Below are 18,968 nucleotides of genomic sequence, written 5' to 3'. Positions count from 1 at the left end.
GCGACCCCGCTGCTGCCGCCCGCCCCGCCACACCGCGGGGCCATACGGGGCGCCGGCGGGAAAACAGGCCCTGGTCCCGCCCCCTTGCCTAAGCCCCGCCCTCACCGCCCAGCCAATGGGGGGAAAGGCATGGAGGGCGAGAGCGGCGATTTGCGGGTCCGTGGGGGCGGGGACGGCAGGGATTGGTGGGGGTGAGTGCCGGAGGCGGGGCGCTGGGGGGGTGTGTGTCAGGAGGGAGCCGTGATTGGCGAGTTGAGGGGGGCGGAGCCTGCGGGGATTGGTTTGGCGGCGGGGGCGTGGCTGGAGGCGGAGCGGCGGCGGGGGCGCGGCGCAGCGGGGCCGGGGCTGGTCCGGTCGGTGTCGGCGGGATGGTGGACAGCGTGTACCGGACGCGGTCGCTGGGCGTTGCGGCGGAGGGGCTGCCGGACCAGTACGCGGACGGGCGGGCGGCCCGCGTGTGGCAGCTGTACATCGGGGACACGCGGGGCCGCACGGCCGAGTACCGCAGCTGGCTCCTGGCGCTGCTCCGCCAGCACCGCTGCCGCTCCGTCCTCGACGTGGCCTGCGGCACCGGGTGAGGCACCGCGCCCGCCCTCCCGCTCGCCCGCCGCACAGGTCCCCGCTCCCGGGGCTATCGTGGGCCCCTCCGGTGCCCCCCGTCCCCGCTGACAGCCGTGTCCCCAGGGTGGACTCCATCATGCTGCTCGAGGAGGGCTTCCAGGTGACCAGCGTCGATGCCAGCGACAAGATGCTCAAGTACGCGCTGAAGGAGCGCTGGGAGCGGCGCAAGGAGGAGCCCTTCGACCGATGGGGTGCGGGGGCCGGGGGGGGCCGGGAGGGGCGTGAGGACACCAACACCCCACCCCGGCGCTGGGCGCACGGAGCCCTTCCCGCGGCTCCCCCCCCGCCCTCCCCGGGTGCCGCTGCCCGGGTGGCCTCGCTGCAGGGACGGGCAGGGACCTGCCGGTGCTGCCTGCTCAGCAAGCACAGGCCATGGCCCTTGCCTGCCCGCTGGCCCCAGGCCAGACCCAGAACCCACAGGGCCCAGGGAAGGGGTGGGTGATGCTGGGGTAGGGTCTGGGGTGCAGGGGGGGCTGTTGGTTAGGTGGGGGGTGTCCCTGTCCCCCTCAGCTGCTCCCCTGTGCTGCAGTCATTGAGGAGGCCAACTGGTTGACACTGGAGAAGGACCTGGAGAAGCCAGGGGATGGGTTTGATGCAGTCATCTGCCTGGGGAACTCTTTCGCTCACCTGCCTGACTTCAAAGGTGAGTTTTGGGAGGGGTATGGACCTGTGCACATCTGAGAATGTGCCCTAACTCATGCCATAAGTGAGGCAGTGGGTTACGCGCAGTGCTGTTGCTGTGTCATGGCTGAGAACATGCCCCATTTCGTGGCATGAGTGGGGCCATTGGGTCCTATGGTGGTGGAGGAGCTGTGTGCATCTCTGTCACATCTCTGGCAAGGCTGGAGACACACCCAGACTTGTGCCACAAGTGGGGTGGTGGGTTCCCCCTCTGCTCTGTCCCAGTGAGGCTGAGAACGTGCCTGAGCTCATACCATGGGTGGGGCTGTGGCTGCTCCAAGCTGAGACTGGGGAGGGGGGGTGGAAAGATGAAGCCCCACAGGCTCTGCCATGGGGTACAACCGGTGCCTGGGGATGCCATGATTTCCTCTCCAGGGGACCAAAGTGACCACAAGCTGGCCCTGAGGAACATTGCCAGCATGGTGCGGCCCGGGGGTGTCCTCGTCATTGACCACCGCAACTACGACCACATCCTGGCCACGGGCTGCGCGCCACCGGGCAAGAACATCTACTACAAGGTGAGTGGCTGGTGGATCCTGGCCCACCCCCATCCCCTCCGCCCCAACCCCAGCGCTGAGGTGAGGCCAGGGAGAAGGGCTATGCCCGGGAAGCCACCACACAGCCGTCCTCCTGCGGTCCCCAGAGTGACTTAACTAAGGACATCACCACCTCGGTGCTGCTGGTAAACAACAAGGCTCACATGGTGACCCTGGACTACACGGTGCAGGTCCCCCCCACCGAGGTGGGGGCAGCCCCAGAGCTGAGGTGAGAGGGGCTGCAGGGGTGTCTCGTGGCCTGGGGTGGCTGTCACCGTGTCCTGCTGTCCCCCTGCCTCACCAGCACTGCCTCCCCGCAGCAAGTTCCGGCTCTCGTACTACCCGCACCGGCTGGAGGCCTTCACAGCCCTGCTGAAAGGTGCCTTCCAGGGGAAGTGCCAGCACAGCGTCCTGGGCGACTTCCAGCCCTACACGCCGGGGCAGGCCCACGTCCCTTGCTACTTCATCCACGTCGTGAAGAAGACAGCCTGAGTGGGCCACCGAGATGGGACTGTGGTGGGCTGAGAGCTGCCAGCAGCTCTGGGGACAAGCATGGGGCTGGGGACATTGCTGAGAGCTGCCTGGGAGCCCACTCCCCTTCATTAAGAACACTCATGAGAGCTACTGGAGCCTGTGGTCCGTGTGTCCATGTGCTCAGGGGACGGGGTGAGGGGACGGCCGCAGCCTCTTCAGGACTCCCAGGGGAAGAAGCACCCAGCCTGGGGCAGCATGAGGTGGGTGCAGGCACAGCTTCACCCCCAAGCCCCAGCTGCAGGGGCCAGTCATGCCTGTGGTGTGGGGTTTGGGGCTCCTGGGTGGGTGGTTGCACATCTCCACTGAGCACAGCCCATGGGTGCAACCAGTTTTCTCCCTTTGCACTCCCAACATCAGGCTCTGACCCGTTCCCTTGACACCCTCAGCCAACCCGGGGTGGGGAGGCTCCGCACATCCCAGCCTGCTTTTGCTGTGGCTGCAGCTCCCGCCTGCCCGCCCTGGGGAAGAGGTGGTGGCCACATCTAGCAGCGCATTGTGGTCAGGGACAGCTCTGCCTCAACACGCTCAGGTGCCAGAGCAGCAGGGCCCTGGGTCTTCATGCACGGAACGGCTGGAGAACCAGTCCTGCAGGGTGGGGAGGTGGTCCCGGACAGCCACGCTTGGCACAGGGATACGGCTGCCACAGCCTTGGTGCAGTGATAAAACCTGGCAGCAACCACCCCTGGGTGGTTGAGCTGTGTGGTTGAGCTGCCCCCAGCCCCACACACACGGCTGCACACATGGCACAGGAATGGATTGATGTAGCATTGCTGGCACAGGCCGGGAAGCAGGGCATACGTGATGGTGGCGGCAGCCACCGCGGGCTGCAGGAGGAGGTGGGACAGGACTGCAAAGGGGGTCTGGCACTCAGCACAAGTTAGTGCCGCTCCAGCCAAGAGGCGAGTATTTCCAAGGCTGGAGCCCTCCCTCTCCCTGTGATATGTTTTTCCTAGTATCCAGCGGGAACTTTACTTCCTACAATTTGCCTCCACGTCTGCTCTCACTCAGCACCTGCAAGAAGAGCTGGGCTACCTCTGCAGAGGATGCTCAGCTCCTGCCCGAGCACACCCACTCCCTCAGCCTCTCCTCACCTGCCGTGGGCTCCAGCCATCCCGGAGGGTGACCCCAGCCTGGTTTGCAGGCATGCTCCCCTCTACCTGCAGGACAGTGGTTCCTCTACAACACCCAACCTGCCCAGGGGCTCACAGGGACCTTCCTGAGCCTACAGACACCATCAGCAAGCGAAGACCTGAGGCCAGTCAATGAACACCAAGTGCCAAACCGCTGTATTTATTGAGAGCCCTTGTCGAGGCCAGGAGAGCTGCAGCAGCAGTGTCCTGTGTTCTGCTGCCCTCCAGCCAGCACCCCTGACTGGGGGCTGACATCCCAACAAGCTACTGCCTCCAGTCCCGCTCTTGCTGCCAAACCAGGCACAGTTTGGGCTTTGCTCCCTCACCAGTGCTCTGTCACCCATGAGTCACTCCTATAGTGTCCACAGCCATGAGACTCGGCTTCCACCCTGTGGGAGAATGGCCCCAGTATGCTCCCAGCAGCCACACAGTGCTCCAAGAGGTAAGGGACTGCTGCAGAACCAGCACAGCTGAGCAGAGCACTGCTTCCACCAACCTAAAGAAGCTGCACAGCTGCTATTTCCAACTAAGCTCCAAAGAAGGGGCCCAGGAACCACCAGAGAAGGGCAGGCAAGCGCCTGTGCCTGTTCTCTCGCACCCCTTCACACACTGTGTCCATCACTCCAGTCCCAGCTCTGCCAAGCATCAGCAGGCAGCAAACTTCTGCTGGATGAGTCTGTACCTGAGCAGCTCCTGCTCAGAGACTGACGGCTGCAACCTTGCAGCAGCCTGCAGGAAGTCATCCATGGTCAGGATCAGAGCAGAACTCTCAGTATCCAGCCCTGCAGGAGAGAGGACAGGAACAGGCTGAGACAAGCACAGAGGTAGCTAGCAAGATCCAACAGCCCCCTCTCCAGCCACCAGAGACTGGAAGGAAAACCTGTGTCTCTCTCCCTCCCCCTGAGGCCAAGCACTAAAGGTAAAGATGATCCATCTGCAGAAAACTCCCCTTCTGCTCTGGTGAGACCCCCCCGCAGTCCTGTGTCCAGCTCTGGGGCAACAACACAAGAGGGACGTGGAGCTGTTGGAGCGAGCCCAGAGGAGGCCACGGAGATGCTGCAAGGGCAGGAGCAGCTCTGCTCTTGAGACAGGCTGAGAGAGCTGGGCTGGTTCAGCCTGGAGAAGAGAAGGCTCCTGAAGGGGAGACCTTAGAGCAGCTTCCAGTGCCTAAAGGGGCCGACAAGAAATCTGTAGAGGGGCTTTTGACAAGGGCCTGTAGGGACAGGACAAGGGGGAATGGCTTTAACCTGACAGAGGGAGATTTAGATGAGACATTAGGAAGAAGTTCTTCCCTCTGAGGGTGCTGAGGCGCTGGCACAGGGTGCCCAGAGAAGCTGTGGCTGCCCCATCCCTGGCACTGTTCAAGGCCAGGTTGGACACAGGGGCTTGGAGCAGCCTGCTCTAGTGGAAGGTGTCCCTGCCCATGGCAGGGGGTTGGAACTGGATGAGCTTTAAGGTCCCTTCCAACCCAAACCAGTCTGGGATTCTATGACTAAACCGCTGCAGTAAGCCAGAGCCAAGCGTTCAGACATGGTCCCAAAGACATCAAGGCACAGGCCAATCACCAGCAGTGGTAACTCTTCCCTGTGTGGGACAGGCAGGGGCCGGGCTCCTACCTTCCTCGATCCATTCCACCTTGCGTTTGACAGCACACATCATGGCATCTGAGCACAGGGCGTAGATGTCTGCTCCTGTCAGCTGAGTTGGGCATTTTTCTAGGACCGTGGTGAGATTCACAGAGGGATCCAGTTGAAATCTGCCAAGAGAGAGAAACCTGCAGGTGTAAAAGCCACAGAACAAAAACAAGACCAGAAGAGACATAGGGAGTTGGAAGAAGATGATCTTAAGGTCCTTTCCAACCTTAGCTATTCTATGATTCTATGACACAGCAGCCAGCATGACTGGGCCCCACATTCCACAGCTTCTGCACTGTGCTCTGCGTGCCCCAAACAAAAATCAAAGGGGGTTTGTGTTTGTTTTTTAAATGCAGTCACTTCTCTTTGGAACATCCCTGCAGCAAGGTCCTGTGTCCTGCTAAGCAGGATCAAAGGCAACTTTGAGTTTTCATTCAAGAGACATTGAGTGCTCCACATGCCTGGGAACACCCTACGGCCAGGGCTGGACACGAACGTGTTTAATTAGAGACAGTACAAACCACTGTAACACCAAAGCACCCTATCAGAGCCACGCTGCAGACAGTCAGCCTCCGTCAGCACCAGCACAGTGCTGCAGGGCACGACTGCCAACACTGGTGTGAAAGGACGCCCGTAGCCAGCCCATGCTCTTGTCTCCTGCGAGCCTATCCTCAAAAGCAGCACTGACCACAGCTATCCAGGAGGGGAAGTTCTCACAGAGGCAGGTTCACAAGTGCTCACCCTGCTGCGGTGGGTGGTACCTCTGCCCTCACACTGCAGGGATTGCTTTCCTCCTCCAGAGATGCTCTCAGGAGCCCAGAGAAGCTGGACAAGCAGCCGAACCCTGCTGCTCATGGATCCCACATGACCAGTGTTAGGAAAGACACACAGAGCACAGGCTGAAGAGCCCTCAGCATCACAGGAGGAGAGGCAGCGAGACAAATGGAGCTTCCCATGTTGCTGCACTGCAGTCTCATCACACTGTTAGGATCTGGCTGAGCTCCTCAAGAACAACAACTGCCTGAAAGGAGGATGAAGCCAGGAGGTGGCTGGTCTCTTCTCCCAAGGAACAAGAGATAGAACAAGAGGAAATGGCCTCAAGCTGCACCAGGGGAGGTTTAGACTGGATATTGGGAACAGTTCCTTCCCCAGAGGGCAGTCAGGCATTGGAACAGGCTGCCCAGGGCAGTGCTGGAGTCACCATCCCTGGAAGTGTTCACAAACTGTGTAGACGAGGCCCTCAGTGACATGGGTTAGTGGTGGTCTTGGCAGTGCTGGGGAACGGTTGGACTGGATGAGCTTAAAGGTCTTTTCCAACCCAGCCGATCCTATAATTCTATGATTCTGTGTGTGCATGGTGACCGGAGAACTCTGCCAACCCCTCCACTTTGACAGCACCTGAGCCATCTTGCAGGAAAACCAGCCCCAGCTGTGCTTAGGAACCTGCTCCATCCTCTTCCCCTACCTGCTGGCTGTGGGCCAGCATCTCAGGTGCTCCCCAGGGCTCAGACATGAAGCCAAGCTGGAGCACAGCACACACCAACCCTAAGCAGGCTGTGACCCATGGTGGGTGGCAGAAGGCTGCTGCAATAGCCCAGGGTTACTCACTTCCTGGTGACGGCGCTCAGCACCTGCAGCTGCGACTCCCGGTCTTCATTTATGCCCACATAGACCAGTTTGTCAAACCTGCCAGCAGAGAGCAGAGACAGCTGAGAAGACACCAAGACCATCCTGCCCCTGCTGCACCAGAAACTGAAGGTGGCCCTGAGGCAACTCCTTGTGCTGTCAAGTTCATGGATGATACAAAGCAGTTGGTGTGCTGGAGGGTAAGGCTGCTCTTCAGAGGGACCAAAGTAGGCTGGAGAAATGGGCTGACAAGAACCACATAAGGTCCAACAACAGCAGATACAAAGTCCTGTCCCATCATGGGCAAGCCACAGGCATGAGGACAGGCTGGGGGGGACCAATTGCTCCCACCAGTTTGATGCTGCAGCAGGTCTCTTCTTGCCCTGCTCTACTGCTGTGGCAATAAGCAGAGTGGTGGGGGTTGACAAGCAGTGGTATCTTGTGCTGCTGCTACAGCCACAGGCACTGGCCTCGTCTTGGCTTCCTTTATCCCCAGCAAGCCAAGGCCAAGGGGCTTTAGGAACAGCCTCTGTGGAGGGAACATGGTGGGGACACAGTCCAGCTCATCGCTGCCTGAGAAACTCTGGGGAACTACCTGGAAGCAGAGTAGGATCCAACGTACCTGCCTGGCCGGAGCAGAGCTGGGTCCAGGAGGTCAGGCCTGTTGGTAGCTCCAATGACAAACACCTCTCTGGTGGAATGAAGGCCATCAAGCTCAGCCAGGAGCTGCGAGACAACTCTGCAGGGAGCAGGACAGGATGCACACAACTAGGCTTTGGTAAGTCACCCACTGCCACCCTCAGGACACCCTGGCAGGCCAGTGATGCTGCCAAACAGTCCTCAGGGCAGGGAACAGCAGACCAAGCTCTGCAGCCACAGGGCTTAAGCTGCTCTGGCAGCACAATACTTCAGTGCTGCACAGACCTCCTGGAATAGAGGTATCTCTACCAGGTCCTGGGATCACCTGAGGCAACCAACAGGCACCATACCCAGCCCCTTCCAGAGCTAGTGGTTTGTCTGTGAGCAGATGGGACAATGGGGACACATGGTGTCACTGGAAAACTCTGCAGAACCTCTCATGGATGGAGAGGAGGATTCCATGGGGACTATAGGCTCATCAGAAGAGACCTGGGGGAAATAACCCCATTTCTGGGTATGTCCACACTGTACATACTTGCTTGTACCAGAGGCAGCTGAAAGGTTTCCCACTTCAGGGAAGCAACAACTAATAGGAGAGCACAACAGGGGTGCAAAAGATGACCTTGGAAAGGCCAAAGGAGCAGTTGGCAGCCACAGAAGCAGCTGGAGGAGACTTTGTCTGACCATATGTTTGCACAACAAGCTTGGGCAATTGGGAATGTGCAGCAATGCAAACAGCAGTACTAACGTCCAGAGAGAGCAGACAGGCCAAGGGAGCAGGGAGGGGGAAAAGTGGAGAGTTGGGATGGACTCTGCCTTGCAGGGCAGCCCCATGCATCACCCCAGCTAGGCAGGTATATGCTCTCCCAAGGATGCAGAGTGCTCACTCACCTGTCCATGACACCCCCCGAATCTCCACTCCTCCCACGACTGGGGGCCAGGGAATCCAGTTCATCGAAGAAGATAATGCAGGGAGCAGCTGCCCTGGCTCTGGCAAACACTGGGAGAAGACAGCACAAAAGGTGAGAAAGACCTGGAGGAGCAGCCAGCAGCAACAGAACCTGCTACACCCCCAGAAGGGAAGAGCTGTGGGTGGAAACCAGCTGCCCACTGCCTCCCCACCACCAACTGCTACTGCCTGGGGGGCTCAGAGGGAGCAGGGTCAGGCAGCACCCAGCATGACGGGCCCTGAGGCTCAGCTGTGCCTCTGAGGGGCTGCTGCCCCATCAGGAGCACTGGGGATAAGAGTGACAGGAGCAGATAAGAGCAGGAGGGAAAGCTGCAGCGAGGCAGGGAACAGACTGTATTATACTGTTGGGTTCATGCCCTTACTGGGGGGTTTAAGCACTACCTCTTCCCCTCCAGCACCACAGAAAAGCCCCATCCTCCCACATGCAGGAGCAGGATGCACCGCCTCACCATTACGCACGTTCTCCTCGCTTTGCCCAACGTACATGTTGATGAGCTCTGGCCCTTTCACACTGTGGGGCAAGGAGAAGAGGGAGCCAGTTAGAGGATGCCTATCCACTGCCGGGAGAAAGCCAGTCTCGTTGTGTGATGCCCCACTCTTCACCTAAGGAATGTCATGGTGCACGTGGTTGCCACAGCTTTTGCCAGCAAGGTCTTCCCTGTCCCTGGAGGCCCGTACAGCAGCAGCCCAGAGCGGCACAGACCCAGTGACAGCAGCTCCGGGTGCTCCAGGGGCAACTGGATAGTGTCCAGGATCTCCTTCTTCACCTCCTGGAGCCCACCAACATCCTGCCAGGACACGGAGGGGATCTGCCAAGAGAGGGAGGGTCCCTGTCAGCGCGCCTGGGGAGCCCCTGCTCCAGTGAGGTACCAGCCATCAGCCTCTTGTGCCATCAGCACCCACATTTCCCCTCTCCAGAGTTTTGCAATGGGGAAAACAAACTGCATATGTCCCCAAGCAAGCTGTGCTCGCCTCATCTCCAATCCTCTGTTGTACCTCCTAGTGCCTGTCAGCAAAAATACCCTGGGGAAAGTATCTGCCAGGGCTGCCTGCAGCCTTGTGGGGAGACCCTTGGGACACACAAGGGAGGGTAAGAATAAGAAAAGGGGGAAAAAAAATATGAAACCCAGACCTACCGATTATGAGCTACTTGTGTTCAGGGCACTTTGTCCCGGAAGGCAGCGAGGCTGTGCAAGGGCATCACAGCAGAGTGATAAAACCTGTGCTACCTGGGCTCTGTCATGTGAAGGATGATGTGATGGAGATGTGAAGGAGAGACACGCATCCTGGAGGACACTATACAGAAAACTATCTGCTTTTGAACGGGAGGGATGCAAGAACAAAGTCCATGAATGCCTGCAAGAAATAGGATGGGGTCAACTGCAAACACCCAGGAGATCACTGCAAAGAGAGGAAAGACAGCAAGCCTGAGAGGGGGGAATCATGCCACTTGTGCTGAGCAAAACTATCTCAGAGGATGCTGCTGCTCTGCTCCTGGCTTTAGAAATAGCAGGAATGCCACAGTCTGCACGACAGACCCCATGAGAGTCACAGCAGCTCTCCTGGGAATGTGCAGAGAAAGCAAAGCCCCAACATGCTTCCCCCAGCTGCCGGCTGGGTGGGGAACAGGCGCCAGCACAAATGGGGAGCTTAAAAATAGGCTGGAGCAAAATTCTTCCCCCCTCAGCCAATTTGCCTCTCATTCCTTCCCTGCTTGAGATGATGCTATCCCGTGCTATTCCTCCAGCTGTCCAGCAAGTCCACCAGGAAAGTCAGGTCAGACAAGACAAGGATTTCCAGAAAAGAAAATCTTTGAAAGCAAAAGGTCACAGGCCTCATTCCTCAGTGCTGGTGAATGGGAGAGCTGCCTTTGCCCCTGCACTCCTGACTACACTGCCTTGCTAGAAAAAGCCTGTAAGAGCTGGAAAACTGCAGCAAAGTTGTTTTCAGAAGAGAACACCATAAGCCTAGGCCATGTCGCAGCCACTGCCAGCAACTGGAGGTTTGAAATCAGTTCTTTCCAGAGGCTCAAGCTCTAACTGCAAACAAATGTGACTAACCAGAAAATGCAATCAGGAAACTAAGTTATGTATGTTGAGAGCATCCACGTCTGCTAACAGCCTTTCTGAACCACAGCCAATTACTCAGAAATTGATAAAGGACTGTAAAACACAAAGCTCACTGCCCAGCATGCTCTGTGGTTACTATTTGTCTTATAGCAAACTTTGTAAACATGCCTCAAAGCAGAGCTCGTTTCAGTCTCTAAGTAGACTGATGAATGAACTAGGTCCCAGAGTAGCTCCTGGATGATGACACAAGCAAGGCATCTCCCTGCTAGGGCAGGACTGCAAGCAGGCAGTCAGGGAAGGGACCAGAGTAACTCCTCCAAGGCCAGTGTTTCCTGTCCTGTGCTGCCATTCGCACTCAAGGGCACAGGGTAGAAGCTCCGATCATTTTGCTTGACCCCAACACCACGTTACCCAGAAAAAACAGTCCCCCAAACGCTGGGTTGCCTGGGTGCTGAGCTGCCAGAAGCGGATCATACACCTCCCAAGAAGCTGGTTTTCTCTGACACTCCATGTCCCTTTCCCTGAAGAACCCTGAAGCTCTTCAAACTGCCTGGCTGCCAGAAAAGCCCACGCCAGCTCAAGCAGTGGCCAAGGCCAGGGATCAAGTATGTCTTCTCACACATGGGGGGAACCTCATCATCTGCTTGTGTCCCAGCCTCTCTGTTCCATTATGCCAGGAGGTTGGAGAGACCTCAGTGAGGCAGCCAGCCTGCAGCTACTCAGCTGCACCCCTATGGCACTAGCCAATTCAGTGGTCTCCAATTAGAGACCGCGGCCCAAATTTGAAGCCAAGAAGGTGAAAAGCACCCGTGGGGGAAAGCCCACGGTGGAACTGTTCCTCACTTAAGGCTGGGGGAATACATGCAAGGCCGCTGCAGGAAGCTATGTGCCAGAACACAGCCTCACCATCTGGTAAGGTCTGTGAGAGGTACCTTGAGCAATGGCTTTAAACTGAAAAGAGGGGAGATTTAGATGAGATCTTAGGAAGAAATTCTTCCCTTCTCAGGTTGCCCAGAGAAGCTGTGGCTGCCCCATCCCTGGCACTGTTCAAGGCCAGGTTGGACACAGGGGCTTGGAGCAACCTGCTCTAGTGGAAGGTGTCCCTGCCTGTGGCAGGTGTTTGGAACTGGATGAGCTGTAAGGTCCCTTCCAACCCAAACCAGTCTGGGATTCTATTACAATACAGCTCTGGAGAACCAACCCCACTTCCTCTGCCCAACGCCCTACCTTCGGGGCTCCCACTGCCTGGGAATGGGCATCATGCAGCTGGTCCAGCGCAACGCTGAAATCCTCCTCAAGCACTGGGAACCCAGCAGTGCAGAAATCTCTCTCCACTTCCTCACTCAGTCCGCCTGGAAAGCTGTCAAGAAAGAGAAGGGAAGGACTCAGGCTCTGCCCCTTTCCTGCCCCTGTCGTTATCAGGCTGGCTGCAGCCCCTGCCCTCCCTTGCCTCCTGCCCTGTTGCCTGCTCTACCTCAAGGCCTGGATGCGGGTACAAGCAGCCCGGCTGCTGTGGGACAACAAGGCACAGAAATCTCCCAGCACAAACCCCTGTGAACGCAGAAACAAACAGCATCAGTTCAGTCCCTGACCACAGCTCCAGCTACACCACAAAAGGTGTATGGGGAAGAATTCCTTGTAGAGCTGTTCCTGGAGCTTCTGTGCCCTGGTTAAAGGCTCCAGCTTTTTGCTGATGTCTGCAGACCAGTGTTATCCACTGAGGAAGGTGACTGGGCTGTGGGAATTGCCCCCTTCCTCCATGGCCCAGCATGGCCAGGTAGGGGAGGTTGGCCCAGCACCCCTGGCCTGCCCATCTCCACATGCTGCCATGGTTTCACTCACTGCAGTCCTGCGGGCCAGCTTGGATAGGCTCACTTCTTTGCCCAGAGGCAGACTGGCAGTCAGCATGCTCAGCATCGACCTCCTCTGCTCTTCTGAAGGGGCTTCGATTTTCACCTCATGAAGGAAAGCAGTCTGCACATCTGCAGGAACATCCTGGGGCTTGCAGGTTGTGCCAATCACCAGGACAGGGTGGCTGTTGAGAGAAGGGGAACAGTGTATGGCCTCAGCTCTATGGAAGCTGCCCTCTTACACTGCCACCACATACACCGAGTCACTCTCCACTGGCTACCCTTTCCTCTAAGAAATGCAGACATTCTGGCCAAGCTGTCTTGTAGCCACTCTACTCCAGCTTGCCTTGGAACTGCTTTGTGAGCTCTATCTCCAAGTCAAGGCCCTTCAAGTGACACCTTATTCCTTCACTTAATATTTCCCTCCCTGCACTCTGGTACTTGTCACTAGCCTCAAGATTCTCCCGGGGTCCAGCTCCCTTCTGCGGTCCCTGTGACCCTTGCCATGCCTCATTCAACAACTCAGAAACTAGCTTCAGACAACAAAGCTTCCTGATTCTCTCTGCCACTGAGCTGGAACACGGGCCCTCTGAAGTAAACAAAGCAAACCTGGGAAACACTCCACCAGATTAAAAATAAAACAGGGCATGTTAGCAATCAGTTACCTTGATGCAGCAGTGACTGCTGCCCTAGGAATGGCAGGAGCAAACAATCATCTCAGATACCCACAGCAAACATGCAGGGTCCGTACCTCAGTGCTGGGTCTCTGTCCAGGAGCAGCTGCCTCAGCGTGGCAATGACCCTGGCATCCTCTCCTAGTCTGTCCCGGTCTCTGCCAAGCACCTCGATGTCTTTCAGCAGGAGCACACACGGCTGATACTGCTGGGCTTGGGTGAAGGCCATCTGAACTTTCTCCTCTGTGGCTCCACTGGTGTCACTGCATAAACTAACACAATCGACCTACGAGACAGACCACACAACACACAGCCTGCAGCAGTTGCAACACGGGCAGCAGGGAACACAGGACAACGTTCACTTCCACAAAGCTTTCCATGGGCAATTCACAGCTGAAAGGAGATCCAAGTGGATTTTTCCCAGAGACACATTCAGGACTCTCTGGCATTGAAAAATGGCTGTTTGTTGCCCCTGAGGAGAGCAGGAGGGTCTTGTCTGAAAAGGGTGAGGCCAAGGGACCCGAGAAGTTGGTCCAGTGGCTGTCATTGCTCAGCAACCCAATCTGGAAGGGATGGGATTGCTATGGAAGAGGCCAAGACAGGGAGAAAAGGAGTCTTGGAGAAACAGTGCAAAGAGTGGAGAGGGAGACACTGTTCAACCCAGTGCTGCACGAGCTCAAAGTGCAAGAGGAAGGTAGAAGGGAGGGGAGGGGAAGCTAGAGGTGGCTAGAGGCCTAGGGGCTGTTTGCAAAGCAAACACTTGATGAAATCATCCCAAAGGGAGAAGTGAGTGGTGAGCTTTGAACGGCAGCGTGAACACTGCTGGAAACAGGCAGTGATGCCTCCTGGTGCTGCAAGGCCAATGCAGGGAGAGCCAAACCATCTCTGGGATTCCTTGGCCTCATCCTCTGAAAGGGTAGCTTGGTGCACGGAGAACACCTCAAGAGCTGGCCTAAAGGGTAAGGATGGGGGCACAGAGCATAGGAACTCCTGTGTTCCGTGTGCTATAAGAAATAACAGGAGTTAGGGTTGTAGCAAGCACAGTCAAATGGCAGCAGTAGCTGTATGCAAGTATAGAAGGGCAGAGAGAGGACAAAAAAGTGCTGATCATCATTACAATGTGGAAGAACTACTGGTGCTAGAGTAGGCAGAAATATCAGAGAAAGGGAAGAGAAGGGGGAATGGTAGTGTAAGCATTGCAGTAAGAAAAGGAGGGGAGAGGACAAAAGCTGGGCTAGGACCATAAGACAGACAGAAAACACCTCTGGCTTCAATACTACAAGTGTTAGTCTTTAAAAGCAGCATACAAGGCCAAAACCAGAGCTATAGCCTTGCTTATCACACTAAAACCTGAGGCCATGTGCCACAGGCCTCCCAAGCACATCCTGTACACGTATCTGAAGGTACTGTGGAGTCTCTGCAAGCTTGTACTGGATCCCAAGAGTTACAGCACATCTGCTCAGCACCTCTAAGGATCATGTCCAGAAGAGGAGCTGCATAGCAGCTCGTCAAGCTCCCCCACTGACCCACTGCCCTGGCTTTACTTGGATAGAAAAAGACAGTTAAAGAGAGCCATGTCAATATCAATCCTAATCCATTCCAGAGCAAGCTGGTAAGCTCAGCACACTCAGACTCCTTTTGCCTGCACGTGCACATGGGAGCAGGTTCTGGGTAGGCTCATGTCAGGGTTGCAGCAGGGGTGTTGGCATGGCTAACTTAAAGAACATTTCCCTAATTCTTTGTATGTTGTAAATCCACCCACCAACTGACCGGAGGAGGGATTACCTTGAAGAGGTGAAGGTTGAGGCAGCTACACACAGCTCTGACAGCCATCAGCTTCCCACTGCCACTTGGCCCTGAGAGGAGAACGCTGCTGGCCCCGCTCAGTGCACTTGCTCTGTAACACAGAGGGAGTTCTGCCAGTGACCAACAGGGTCCCAGCTCTCCCAAGGCTTTGGCAGAAGGAATTCTAACTCACTGATTGCTCAGGTGAGGCCTAAGAGCATCACAGAGCTGCTTCACAACATCAGAAAGTCCAGCAGGAGACAAACTGCTCCAGAACTCATGGCTGTTATAGGCTGGGGCAGATGGGACAGCGCTGTTTGTTGAGCCCACCTGTGAGAAGGGAAAATAGCACAAAGACAGGTATCGAGTGACAAAGTCTGTCCTGAAATGCCATTTTCCAATGGCAGGAGACACGAGCCTCCAAAGGCACCTTCATCATCCGTAGTGCAACCTCAGCCTCAGATCTCCCTGCCCTCCACTGACACCTTACCAGATACAGAGAGGTGTTCTGGGTGTCCACCAGGTAACCCTCAGACTGTTCGCTTTCCACCATGCCTAAAATCTTCCTCACTTTGAAGTAAAGCTCTGGCCACCTAAGAATAAAACCAAGTAGTTTAAATTGCTGACTCTAGATGCCGAAGGCAGGAACAATACCATTGTCAACAAGAAGACAGCTGAAAGGCTCAGGTAAGAAAGATACCCTTGCCCTCTCCCAGGACCCACACTGATCCTTTACAGTCCCCGCTGTGCTGTCTGGCCAAACAGAGCAACAGGACTGTCAACAGCTCCTGCTGGTGGCTTCAGTCTACAAGTACATCTGTATTCCATCTAAGAGCTCAAGACATTCTCTTTTCTCTCCTTCACTGCAACTCCGCAGATATTCACCTGCAGTGTATAAAATCTAACAGCACAGAGTCCTTGAGGCTCCAGGCTGGGACTCACCCAAATACCATGAGAGCCTTACAAGCATTCTGCCCTGGACACATGGATATCCCATTGGACAGATCAAGGGATCTGTAGAGGTTTCCTCCAGGGTTTTCTCCATTCTCTGAATAATTGCACCACTTGCACACCAACACACCAACACAGTTCCAAGCTCTTTAGGTCCCATAAGCTCTGCTGGCTTCTCTGGCTCGCCACATGGCTAATATAGAATGGAAACTTCCACAAACGGAAGACTTGTGCCTCCTGTGGTCCTGCCTCCCTCTGAGAAAGAGCCTAGGAAATAGTCATCATAGTGCTATTAACTATTACATTTTAAAGCACATAGTGGAGCTGAGCAGTCACTGGTGTATCCTGCAGGAACAGCTCAAGGCAGTTCTTTGCATCACACCCCTCGGCTGCCTGTGGCAGTTCCCTCAGCTGAAGCATTTACATTGCCACCACCCAAATTCTGCCGCAAGCAGCCTTACTCTGACACACGTTTAGCGCAGGACTGCTGCAAAGCCACCTGAGCAAACCGAGAAAGGCAGAATTGGTGGCCAGACAGAAAGTTAATCTATAAAGTTAATCTATACAGACCGATATTCACACTTTGTTGTTTGTCACAAGTTGACAAGCCCGACTTCTTCCCCTTTGCTTTCTTTAAGTGGCACTGGCTGTCCTCAGGCCACCCCTCCCTCTTCATTCCTTTTCTCCCATCAGTTTCTCTGGTTTTCCCTTTCTTCCCTCCATGACTATTTGAGTGAGCTAAGAGAGGCTTCCCTCTTAGCTGCAGCTCCCCATAATCCAATAAAAACATTCCCCTCTTCCCCCTAAAATGAAGAGCAGATAAACTCTAAACTCCAGGGACAGATCAGAATGGAATGAACTGTCTTGTTTCAATAGCCAACAACAGAAAAGTATCTTTTCTCTTTCAGTGCTATATAATAGAGCCACAGTTTGTTGCCACCTACCTTAGGAATTTGTCTGCATTTACTTCTAAAAACTCAGCATAGCCAAATGTTGGAACACACAGGATGTCCCCCTCCTGGACAAGCCTGCAAAAAACCCAGGGAGTTTCACCAGTGAAAGAGCCCCATACCCCATATACCATAAACTTCTCTGCACAGAATCTCTTGCTTTCTAGCCTGTTCTTGACTATGTAGCTGAGCTTGTAGAGTAGCCAGAGCTAAAAATCATATCATTATTTGCAAGTGAAGACTTTAAAACTTAAAGCATTAGCTAGTTTTCAGAGACTCCCAGACTGGTTTGGGCTGGAAGGGACCTTAAAGCCCGTCCAGTTCCAACCCCCTGCCACGGGCAGGGACACCTTCCACTAGAGCAGGTTGCTCCAAGCCCCTGTGTCCAACCTGGCCTTGAACACTGCCAGGGATGGGGCAGCCACAGCTTCTCTGGGCACCCTGTGCCAGCGCCTCAGCACCCTCACAGGGAAGAACTTCTTCCTAAGATCTCATCTAAGTCTCCCCTCTGTCAGGTTAAAGCCATTCCCCTTTGTCCTGTCCCTACAGGCCCTTGTCAAAAGCCCTTCTCCAGCTTTCTTGTACTCCTTCAGGCACTAAAAGACATGCGTGTCCCACCGCAGCTCACCGGGGTGTTTTGAAGTGCTTGTAGAGGACACGGTCGTACCCTCCCCGGGCGCTGTACGCGGGCGAGCAGACGATCTGGAGGTGCAGCTCCTTGGCGAAGGGCGGCACGGCCAGCACGGACCGGCTGCCCGCCCCGTCGGCGGCACCGCACCTTTCGTACCTCTGCGGAGGGAAAGGCCGCACGGTGAGACCCCGCTGCCGTGCCCCGGGCCCCGCACGTCCCCCCCCGGTAGCGGCTCACCCGCAGGCGGAGCTGCGCGGCGGCGGCGGGGTCGCAGCCCATGTTGAAGGCCAGCGCGGGGGCCAGCAGCGCGGCGCCGTCGGCTGGTCGTCGGCGGGCGGCCCGCGGATACTCCCAGGGCGGCGGGCGGGCCAGCAGCGCCGCCAAGTGCTCGCGGGCCGCGCCGTCGGCGCCCACCCGCACCCACTCCCCTTGGAAGAACCCGAGCGCCAGCAGCCCGCGCCGGCTCACCCACACCTCCGCGCCGCCGCCGCCTCCCGCCGCGCCGCCGGGGGCCGCCCGCAGCCGCGCAACCGCCGCAGCCCCACCGGGCCCGGCGGCGGCGAACCGCGACACGAGGGGCGGCGCAGCGGGGCACCGGCAGGGGGCGGTGCCGGGCTCCCGCGACGGCGGCGGCGGCGGCGGGGCGAGCGCGGTGCGCGTAGCGTTGCCCAGCAACCCCTGCAGCGCCGGCCGCGCCTCCAGCACCAGCGGGCCCGGCCCCGGGCCCGGCCCCGGCAGCGCCTCGCCCCGCCGCGCCAGCACCGCGCCGCCCGCCGCCCGTCCCGCCGCCGCCGCGCCCCCCAGCAGCACCCAGGCCAGCGCCGGCGGGCGCCGCACCGGCCACACGGCCACCCGCCGGCCGGCCGCCAGCCCCAGCCGCCGCAGCACGGCCCCGCGCAGCCACAGCTCGGCGCCGCGCCGCCCGCCCGCCTCCACCGCCACGGCGCTCAGCAGCACGGGCTGCGCCCCGCCGCGCCCCGCCGGCCGCACCGCCAGCACCAGCCCGCCGCCCCGACCGCGCAGCGCCGCGCACAGCGCCGGCGGCGCCAGCAGCAGCGCCGTCACCGGCGCCAGCTCCGCCGGCGGGGCGTCCAGCGGCCGCAGCACCGCCACCGCCATCGAGCCGCGGGGCGGGACGGGGCGGAGCGGCCCCGCGGGGTCAGGGACACAGAGCAGGCGCCGAGCGGCAGCTACACGGCTCCGCCCCGCGCTCGGCCGCGCCGGTCCCCGCCGCAGCGGCACCGCGAGCAGCGGGCACGGGGAGCAGAGCGTCTGCAAGACCCGCTCGCAGACTCCGAGTATTGCCCCTCCACCAGCTCTCTGGAGCCTTGGGCGGTCGCTGTCACCCACCAGCACCTCCTTCAGGCTGCACTGTGGGGCGGCGCACACCGAGTGCAGGACCAGGGGCACATCTGAGCCCCTGCACACCCGGCTGCACCCCGCGGCTACCTCTTGGCACACAGAAAGTGCCACGGCTGTGGAGGGTCGGAGTGGAGCCAGAAAAGCGAGTGAGGACTTCGCTGCCCTCCCTCAGCCGCGGCCAGCAGCACATGGAGTCAGGGGGAAATGGCACGTCCCAGAGCAGAACGGGTTGCCCTCAACAGTGCCAAACGGGTGCGGTTATGTGGGCTGAACACGTGCACTTGGTTCTTAAGAGTGTGGTTGTGTTGATGCTGTGCTGAACTGT

General features: G+C 57.6%; 2 protein-coding genes across 3 annotated transcripts; one reads left to right on the top strand and one right to left on the bottom strand.

Annotated features, from left to right (window-relative positions):
* Positions 1 to 275: 275 nt before the first annotated feature.
* GNMT (glycine N-methyltransferase) lies at positions 276 to 2,467 on the top strand. The gene is made up of 6 exons (XM_030499441.1): positions 276 to 574; positions 685 to 812; positions 1,151 to 1,264; positions 1,678 to 1,820; positions 1,946 to 2,067; positions 2,159 to 2,467. Exons 1-6 carry the CDS (start codon positions 369 to 371, stop codon positions 2,328 to 2,330), a joined length of 885 nt encoding a protein of 294 aa, XP_030355301.1. The 5' UTR covers positions 276 to 368; the 3' UTR covers positions 2,331 to 2,467.
* A 1,164-nt stretch (positions 2,468 to 3,631) lies between these two features.
* Positions 3,632 to 18,415, bottom strand: PEX6 (peroxisomal biogenesis factor 6). 2 transcript variants are annotated; one of them, XR_003993539.2, is made up of 17 exons: positions 17,519 to 18,415; positions 17,279 to 17,439; positions 16,645 to 16,728; positions 15,240 to 15,342; positions 14,943 to 15,079; positions 14,750 to 14,861; positions 13,042 to 13,250; positions 12,283 to 12,475; positions 11,915 to 11,991; positions 11,668 to 11,800; positions 8,975 to 9,180; positions 8,856 to 8,882; positions 8,293 to 8,401; positions 7,385 to 7,501; positions 6,745 to 6,822; positions 5,119 to 5,258; positions 3,632 to 4,284 (listed from the first exon to the last, which is right to left on the bottom strand). XR_003993539.2 is itself a non-coding variant. In XM_030499850.2 (17 exons), exons 1-17 carry the CDS (start codon positions 18,398 to 18,400, stop codon positions 4,148 to 4,150), a joined length of 2,940 nt encoding a protein of 979 aa, XP_030355710.1. In that variant the 5' UTR covers positions 18,401 to 18,415; the 3' UTR covers positions 3,632 to 4,147. The 2 variants fall into 2 exon arrangements, 1 of the variants encoding a protein (XP_030355710.1); XM_030499850.2 differs by having other exon boundaries at positions 8,821 to 8,882.
* Positions 18,416 to 18,968: the final 553 nt, after the last annotated feature.

This window comes from Strigops habroptila, chromosome 10, assembly GCF_004027225.2.
Source record: "Strigops habroptila isolate Jane chromosome 10, bStrHab1.2.pri, whole genome shotgun sequence".
Taxonomy (NCBI): Eukaryota; Metazoa; Chordata; class Aves; order Psittaciformes; family Psittacidae; genus Strigops; species Strigops habroptila.
The sequence above is the reverse complement of the archived record's forward strand: the minus strand, read 5'-3'. Positions and strand labels throughout refer to the sequence as shown.